At 41.4% G+C, this 9,815-nt stretch overlaps 1 protein-coding gene across 1 annotated transcript in view; it reads right to left on the minus strand.

Moving 5' to 3' along the window:
• LOC134087445 (uncharacterized) overlaps positions 1–9,815 on the minus strand; it is a 281,964-nt gene that overhangs the window by 266,916 nt on the left and 5,233 nt on the right. Inside the window, exons 9-11 of the mRNA XM_062540947.1 lie at positions 6,146–6,822; positions 4,121–5,921; positions 3,219–3,389 (exon numbers count right to left, since the gene is read on the minus strand). Of these exons, the coding sequence (XP_062396931.1) occupies positions 3,219–3,389; positions 4,121–5,921; positions 6,146–6,822 (2,649 nt within the window). The remainder of the gene's footprint in view (positions 1–3,218; positions 3,390–4,120; positions 5,922–6,145; positions 6,823–9,815) is intronic.

The raw sequence follows: 9,815 nt of genomic DNA on the forward strand, positions 1-9,815 counted from the left end.
AATGCTTTAGTCTGAGCTTTAAAAGATAGCCTACAAATAGAAGATAAGATATACAACTATGAATGTACGTAGGCATACGCGCCCTATGTACATAAATAGGCTAAGACGAATTTGAGCTGAAAATATCTTTTACACACGTAGGGGTCATTCCACCTCAATTCAACAAATGCCTTCTGCTTGACCATCTCAGATTTCCTTCAAAATTTTACCACCTAAAGAGTAACCATTTAAACTGACTTAGCCAAAATATTAGATTGGTATACCTAATACATCCAGAGCAAAACGTTTTTGAACATGGTACCCCCCTTCTGATTTTTGGCACATCGGCGCCCTCATCTAAATCTGCAGCAAAGTTCAGATGTCATTATCTCAAAAAGTGTTCAAGCTAAAGACTTCAAATTTTCTGTGAATAATGATTGCTACCTATAGATTCCACATATTCATTCGCAGGCCGTATGTATTGATACTGACTGTGTTTCAATCTTGTGAAATCAGAAGAAAAATGGCAGATTTTTTTTCAACCCCCACATTGGGTGCCCCATTACACAATTTGTAAACAAAATGTTTGACAAATGGTTATGTCTCTCGACAGAAGTGTTTAAGCTGTCTTTGAAAAAGTAATGAAGAGGTGTCTATATTGCTTTTTTGTTGGAAGTATTGTAACACAAAACTGAAAAATAATCAATTTGGATGATATTGTATCTCCCCATTACAGAGGTATGACAAGCTATACCAATGAATTGAACACATCTCCAGAAAGAGTATGAAATGGGCTTTCAGACTGTGAAATTTCAAGATGGTATTATGGCTGCAGTTATTTAAAAAACATTTTTTAAATATTGGTCTATTACAACAATTAGCATTGTTTTTTTGTGCTATTATTTCATGATTTCATAATCCTTGTCTTATTCCTAAGTATCAGATGTTTATGTCTCATACTGTTAAACATTTATATTTTCATTTACTTGCTGAGTGATGAACTAATAAAATATTTCATGTATTTCCGAAATAAATTGCTGCTGTCACTATTTAATGCCACTAGATGTCACTGTTCATGGATATCAGCAATGTGTTGTTATAGTAGACCAATACTTCAAAAATAACATTTCAATAACCATAGCCATAATACCATCTTGAAATTTCACAGTCTGAAAGCCCATTCCATACTCTTTCTGGAGATGTGTTCAATTCATTGGTATAGCTTGTCATACCTCTGTAATGGGGAGATACAATAATATCCAAATTGATTGTTTTTCAGTTTTGTGTTACAATACTTCCAACAAAAAAGCAATATAGACACCTCTTCATTACTTTTTCAAAGACAGCTTAAACACTTCTGTAGAGAGACATAACCATTTGCCAAACATTTTGTTTACAAATTGTGTAATGGGGCACCCAATGCAGGGGTGTGAAAGAAATCTGCCATTTTTCTTCTGATTTCACAAGATTGAAACACAGTCAGTGTCAACACATACGACTTACGAATGAATATGTGGAATCTATAGGTAGCAATCATTATTCACAGAAAATGTGAAGTCTTTAGCTTGAACACTTTTTGAGATAATGACATCTGAACTTTGCTGCAGATTTAGATGAGGGCGCCAATGTGCCAAAAATCAGAAGGGGGGTACCATGTTCAAAAATGTTTTTCTCTGGATGTATTAAGTATACCAATCTAATATTTTGGCTAAGTCCGTTTAAATGTTTACTCTTTAGATGGTAAAAGTTTGAAGCAAATCTGAGATGGTCAAGCAGAAATTTTCTCTAAAATCTGTTGAATTGAGGTGGAATGACCCGTAGGCCTGCCTAATAGAACAACGTCGCAACATTTTCAAAACTTGCATTTTACCACTGTAAGTCGCCTCCATAGACTATGCCATGTAAATAAAAAATAGTTAAAATTAAAATAAATCACATATATATAATACATATTGTACATATATAAACTACATGTTTTATGGTAAAATATTATTCTCATGCCCGACTGACAGGAAATCCTTGCAACATCTGCTGTGAGAAAAGATAATAGCAGCCTGGACAAACATGGCCGAAAGTGAGACAACATAGTGTTGTCACATAAGTGAGCGCAAAATAGCTCTAAACTAGCTTGTACCGGTGTGCTTTTGATCATGTAAAAATTGAGGGTGATAAAACACGCGTATTTAGGAAAAGTCGTGAACGTAGGGTCCTGGAATTTAATCGAGTGAAAAGATTTTTTTTTTTTTGTAATCACTGCGGTCAAAAGACCGCAGCCCGGCAGTTCTAGGTATATCTAGGTCAAACCTACATGGCGCTTCTAGTAATACGCGTCTGCGGTCAAATGACCGGCGCTTGGCGCTTCTAGTGTTAAAGGTGCAGACAGCGATTGTGCATGACTGAGCACTGCAAACAGACGTCAGACAAGCTGTTGTGACAACACTGTAACCATGGAGGCAGTGAGGGCAAGAGGAAGAGGAAGAGGTAGAAGTAGAGGAAGACAAAGAGGGTTAACAATCTACTACTAACAATACTCAGTGCACTACAGTACATGATGTAGTCGCACAGGTCAGAGGTTTGTGGTCATCGGGGATACTGCTAGTTTCCACTGGACTGCTCTGGTCCAGGACTGGTTCTCCAACCTCATTGTTTTGAACTTGCCCCCTTACTGACAATAGCCGGGTTTCCCTGATTCATTAAGAAGCTCTTAAGTGCTAAGAACGCTCCTAAGAAGTTCTTAGCACCTAAGAGCTTCTTAACGAATCTGGGAAACCCGGCCATTGTCTGATCCCACATGAAGAATTATTTTGTAAAACTGTAAGCAGATAACTGTAGAATTTCTATTTTTGAGTCTTGGAAAAGACTGCACTGCAGTGTTTTGCATAAATCACATCAGTGTTGCTGATTTGAAAGAATGATTCAAATGACGCATGTGTGTAACATTTTGTTGCCGGAATGACATTTTGCTGATCACTTTGACAAAGATGTGAGTTGATCTCCAAGTGCCATGTATAGTATGTGTTTAGAGATTTGATACAGTGAAACTTCTGCAAAAAACAATGTAAGATAAAACAGTATACTAACTGACAGATTTTGGACCAATCCTATCACATCAATATTGTCACAACAATAAAAGCAAATGATTCTAGCAGCAGATAACAGTGACATTCTTCTTTGCCCAACAAGTGAATGTAAATCCTTGTGAATAAATAAAACCTCTGTGCTTTCAGAACTGTACTGACCTCAGAGTCTCCAGTTTGCAGTTTGGACTCTGTACGGCAGAGAACAGCTTATCTCCTGAATTTTGCAGGTCATTCTGACTCAGGTCCAGCTCTCTTAAGGGGGAGTTTGCAGACTGCAGAGCTGAGGCCACAATCTCACAGGACTTCTCTGTTAGCTTACAGTCAGCAAGTCTGCCAGAGAGGCAAAAGAGTAGAAAAAGGTAACGTGTCATGTTTAAATCTGCAAGAAGAGTGAGAGGAAATTTGCATAACTGCCCCACTGACAGTATGTGCCAGGCCCAAGAGGAGAGAATATATGATCCCTGAATAGTAACAATAGAATAATATATGATCCACAGTTAACACTGCCCAACCAAAGACCTAAAGACTGATCAGTGTGATTAACCTAGAGCTGCATGAGCAGAATCTGATTTCTTTAAACAGGTCAGACTAGAGAACATCATATTCAGTGTTTCAGACCCCATTTATACCTCCACAGAGCAGCTGCACCTGCTGATTTGATTTCATTCGGTCCCGAGATTAGTATTCTCATAATTTTTTTTTTAAATATATATACAGGAGGCAAAATGCTCTACGCACACACATGTATGCAAGTACACACACATACCAGCTTTAACAATGTTATTTTGCATCCTGTGTAGACTGGCGACCTGGATTAGTAAGAGACTTCATGCTGTATATCTGAACAAACTACAGTCTCTGCTAAAGCAAAATTAAATACATTTGCTTTTCTGTTTGGGATCATTCAATAAGCTGCTTTTAGATATTTCTCTTACAGTAAGCTGCACTAATGTTTATCTTCGTGGCAATCTGCCTTCAAGTTCACACCAAACATGACTCAGAAAATATCAGAATTGTGCAGTGCATGAAATGACTGAAGAAGTGTTTATAGTGATACTCACAGAGCCTTCCTGCAGCATCTCACCGCTGGAACCAGTCTCCTGCGACCTTCTGGAGAGGTTTGGTATTTCTTCAGGTCAAACTCATCCAGCACCTCATCAGACATCAGAAGCACATGAGCCAAGGCTGAGCAGTGAGCCAGTGTGAGCTGTTTCACGGCACCTTTCTCTGCCTTCAGGAAAGCCTGGATTTCATCATGAACAGAAGAGTCATGCATTTCCACCAGGCAGTGGAACAGATTGATGCATCTCTCGGGGGAGATATTTGGTCTCTGCATTATCTTCAGGTTCTTGATTGTTTTCTTCACACTCTCTGGGTTGCTGTGTGTGTCTGTCAGGAGGCCAAGCAAAAGTCTCTGATTTGACACCAGAGAAATGCCATGAAGGAAGCGGACAAACAAATCAAGGTGTCCATTCTTGCTTTCCAAAGCTTTGTTCACTGCATTCTTCAGCAGCTCATCTAGAGGCCAATCTGTCAAAGACATGGACTTTCTTTTAAGAAATGGTTTCAGGACCTCCATGTTCTTACTCAAGTAGGAGGCAAACAAATGAAGTGCAGCAAGAAACTCCTGGATGCTCAGATGGACAAAGCAGTAGACCTTCTTGTGGAAAAACACACACTCTTCCCTGAAGATCTCAGTGCACATGCCAGAGTACACTGAAGCTTCACTGGCATCAATACCACACTCTCTCAGGTCTTCCTCATAGAACATGAGATTGCCATTTTCCAGATGCCTGAAAGCCAGCTCTGCCAGTTTCAATATGACACCCTGGTGTGACTCCAGGAGCCTCTGTCTATTTGTCTCACTTTCCTGTTGATACTTCTGGCTCTTCCTGGTGGTCTGGATGAGCAGAAAGTGTATGAACATCTCAGTCAGCGTTTTGGGGGCTTCCTTCTCATCATCCTGTTCCAGTATCTGCTGAAGAACAGTGGCTGAGATCCAACAGAAGACTGGCATGTGGCACATGATGTGGAGACTTCTGGATTCCTTAATGTGTGAGACGATTCTGTTGGCTTGATTCTGGTCACTGATCCTCTTCCTGAAGTACTCTTCCTTCTGTGGGTCATTGAACCCTCGTACTTCTGTCACCTGACTGATGCACTGAGAAGGGATCTGACTGGTTGCTGCTGGTCGGGAGGTTATCCAGATGAGAGCAGAGGGAAGCAGAGTTCCCTGAATGAGACTCGTCATCAGCACATCCACTGATGATGTTTGTGTCACATCAGACAACTTCTGGTTTTCTTGGAAATTCAGTGGAAGTCGACTCTCATCTAGACCATCAAAGATGAACACAATGTGGCAGTCTTTGTATTCACCATCTTGAAGCTCTTTAAGCTCAGGGTGGAAGTCAAGCAGGAGTCTGTGAAGACTGTACTCATCATGTTTGACCAAATTCAGCTCACGGAATGGAAGCACAAACATGAAATCTACATCCTGGTTAGCTGTCTCCTCTGCCCAGTCAAGGATGAACTTCTGTACTGAGACAGTTTTTCCAATGCCAGCAATCCCCTTGGTCATGACAGTTTTGATATGTCTCTCCTGTCCAGGTAAGGGCTTGAAGATGTCATTACAGTTGATTGCTGTGTCCTCTGTAGTTTGTGGCCTGGATGCTGACTCGACCTGCCAAACCTCATGCTCATTATTCACCCCTTCACTCTCTCCCTCTGTGATGTAGAGCTCTGTGTAGATCTTGTTCAGCAGTGTTTGAGTCCCTGACCTCATGATGCCTTCACATATGTTCTCAAACCTCCTCTTCATACTGGCTTTATGGGTCATTAGTACTCTGGTCAGGACATGGTCATCTGTTTGACAATACACAAACAAACACACCAAGAGATGAGCATTATTCATAACTAACTGGTAAGTGTGTCTGGAACACATTTTTTTTTCAAACAGTACTTGTATCAGATACAATTTTGTTATCCTAAGAGATAACAGATGGTATAACATTCAAATGTTGTTTAAATAAACAGTGTTTTTATTCAAGCACAAGCCCTGCTCTTGGACACATATCCTCTAGACTCACCTGTTAGTTTGGCCCTTTTGACTGGAACATGCTCCGTTTGCAGATGGGTGCTGGCTCTCTTGACTGTGTGCTCATCTACAGGAGGCTGTGGAGAGATCTGTGCCGTATGGATGTGTGGATAAAGCGGGTGCTGGATGTGTGTATAATGATTATGCTGCCCCATGGCTGAGTTTGAGTACTGAGGACGCTGCCCCGTGTCTGTGTGTGGGGATGGAGGAACTTGTGCCATGTTTGCAGATGGGTTCAGATGAAGTGCCATTTCAGTGTGTTGGTACAACGAAGGCTGTGCCATGGCTGTAGGTGAACATAACATTGATTGTGCCATGGATGTAGGTGTGTATTGGTGAGGTTGTGCCATGGATGTAGGTGGATGCACAGGTGGTTGTGCCATTTCACAGTGTATCGAGGGCTTTGTAATTTCTGTTAGTGGGTTTAGGTGAGGTTGTGCCATGTCTGTAGATGGGTACAGTGGTTGAGTCATGTCAGGGTTTGTAATGGGTTGTGTTCTGGGTCTCTTTCTGCACTGGGGGCAGCTGTAGTCTCCTGATGGACCAGATTGGCTCCAGTAGCTGCTGATGCACTGCCTGCAGAAACTGTGTCCACATCTGGCGATGACCGGGTCCCTCAGCAGCTGCTCACACACTCCACACCTGGACTGATCCTGGGTCAGGATGTTCCTAAACACACAACAGGGACCGCAGTTGCACAGAGACACACATCAGTCACAGCACCTTATACTGAAGAATAGCCAATAGCAATGTGTTCTTGGGCTGCCACTTTTTAACCAATATTCAAACATTTGTTCAAACATGAGGTGACAAAACAGTCTTCGTCCTATAAATAACACATTCAAATTTTAATGTGTCACTGCAGTGTGAATTAAACGTTGCATGCCGTTGCCAGCTATTGCACAGGGTTTCAAAAGACATGGCACGTCAAATCACAGTTGCAAGGTTTTAGAACACTTTTACCTCACCTCGTTTCTGACGTGTTGTCATTCAGTCAGTCCAATAGAGGCAGAGAAGTACAGTGGGAAAATGAGTATAGAACGCTAGAATATATCTTTCAGTAAATAATATTTCCAATGATGCTATCCACATGAGACTTTGAAGCATGACGCAAATTTACTGACTTTTGGTTTTTCAGCCAGCTGGTTAACTTTGCTGGCTAACTAGCAAGCAGCCAAGTTCATATCCGGCTACACGGATTGATGAAAAATGCTGTTGAAAATAACGTTGATTTGTAAGCCTATGACATGGCACAGCTATGACGTTGAAATTAATAAAAAAAAAAAAAAAAAAAAAAAAAAGAATGATTCTGTGTTCTGTGTCCTTTAGAGGCAGAAGAAGATGGCAGACCGTTCGGCTGCAGCACCACTGAATGCCAGAGGGACAGAATTGCTCAGCCTTGTCCCGCTACAGTACATACTGTAGCTCCCTCCATCTCCTGATTGAGAGACTCTCTCAGCTATGATGGTTTACCAAGACCCAGAATTGGGAACAGGGTTTAGCTACTTTGTAGCCGAACACACTACAGCTCTTGCACTGATCTATGACAGAGACACAGCACTCAGATGGAATTCTCCATAGAATGGTATCGGGTTATAGCCTGACTCTCGCCAGTAGGGCTGAACGATTATGGAAAATAATCTAATTGCGATTTTTCTTGCCAATATTGCGATTGCGATGCGATATGCCATTATTTTTTAAGGTGTTTGTCTTGCGAATTTTTCAACAAAAACAAGCAGTAAATCATATAGTATGGGCAATAGGCTATATTAGATTAAAAATAAACTCTTATTTCCTGGAAGTACCTTTGTTATGATGACAGGTGATGCATGAATTGATGGATGACATTTTTTTAGCTACTTCAATCACAATAGTAGGCCTATATTTTGAACTTTCAACCTTGTAGGCCTACATATCAGAACATAGCCTAAGTAGGCTACTAGTACAAGGAAGCCTGGTGTAAAGATTAAAATGAAAGTCAGTAACAAGTCACACAAACAAAGTGCAGATTGCAAAAATATGAAAATATGAATAGCCTAAATCTTATTACTCAGTTTTTCAGATAATTCACTTTAATGAACGTGATATGTTCTGCATACAGAAATTCCTGATATTCATGGCTGCACAGCACACTGCACTGACTATTCCAACTCCGTCTCTTTAATTCAGCTGTCTGGTTGAAGCCTCAAAATATTGTAAACAAAGTAGCAAAGTTGGCTATCTTATCATAGTCTACTGGTTGGACGGGTCAGTTTCCCCACGTCTGTTTCAAGGTAGATAAATACTTGTTTCTCCTTGGGATAAGCCCTTTTGAGTCTTGAAGTTGGAAAACATCTGTATTGAGATGATCAGTCAATTTGCACGCAAGAGTTTTAGATGTCTGCAGCATGCTAATAATGATGCTAACCGGATTTTATATATAATTTAGCTAATCGTCTTCTATGCGTCATTGCTTTCACGATTGTGAATGTTTTATTTGGAGTGAATGTGCATGTCGAGGGGCGGGTGTCCGTTTAGCGCGCACGACAGAGAGAGAGGGAGGGAGGGAGAGGGAGAGAAAGCGGGCCAAGGAGAGGGGTTTGAATCTATAGGCTACCGTTTGATGAATTTGCACGCATAGTCTACAATGAAAACTTGCGAAAAACATTCATGCTTTCACCCGAGCAGCGCAGGTGCACCAGTGCAACCTAGAATTTGTTTCAGTCGCATTCTTAAAAATGTTGGTTCAATGGTTCTATCGAGCAGCTTGCCGAGTTCACTCTGATAGACTGTTTCAAATATTTGCTACTTTACGCTCTCATGTCACGTGACCAGAGGGTAATCGCAGCCTTTGCGGTTAGAAAATTGCACTTCATCATATCGCGATATTATCGCAAATGCAATATATCGTTCAGCCCTACTCGCCAGACCCTTGTAGTTCCGCCATGCTCCACCAGAGGCGTTTCGCTGAGCTCCACACAAGGGTCTGGACTCGAGGGAAATCCAAACTCCTTCCAGGGAGCAAAAAATGATGAAACAATCAGGAGCACCGAAGCAAGTGTTTGATTCAAACAACAATGGCGGCACGCAGCGAGGAGTCTTGTGCTGCTGACATTGATTCTGCTATTTCAACTGTTTTGTCGAATCTATCGAGTATTCATTCTTTAAAAGATTAACAGAGAATGGTTTTGAAGACATTTATTGGTGGCAAGGATGTTTTTACTCTTCTTCCGACCGGGTTTGGCAAGAGCTTGAAGACGTCATTCAAGATAACAGGCAAGTGGTTTATCAAATCACATGCAAGGATGTTTTACAAGGACCCGCCTTCATAAATACATCTCCTATCGAGAAGTCCCAGATCCTTGTGTGAAGCAGACAGCGAACTACAGGATCTGGCGAGAGTCAGGTTAATTGGGTTAGCTCGTAACGCCAATATGACAGTTGTCTACCCATATCCCGCCCCTTCTGCTGCCAAAAGCCATCATGTGAATACATCGTGCCCAATCGTGTGGTTGCACTGGCGCACAAGATTGTTATGATCTCGCAGATGGAGAGAGGCTGGTGTCTTGAAGCCTTATGCAGGTGCAGTTCTTCCCAATATAACCACCTAGGGATAGCCGCCCAAAATGCGTTGCAAGATGGTTACTGACTCATCATGCTGAGGGGTCACTTGCCTAAAAGGA

Source organism: Sardina pilchardus, chromosome 1 (assembly GCF_963854185.1).
Source record: "Sardina pilchardus chromosome 1, fSarPil1.1, whole genome shotgun sequence".
NCBI lineage: Eukaryota > Metazoa > Chordata > Actinopteri > Clupeiformes > Clupeidae > Sardina > Sardina pilchardus.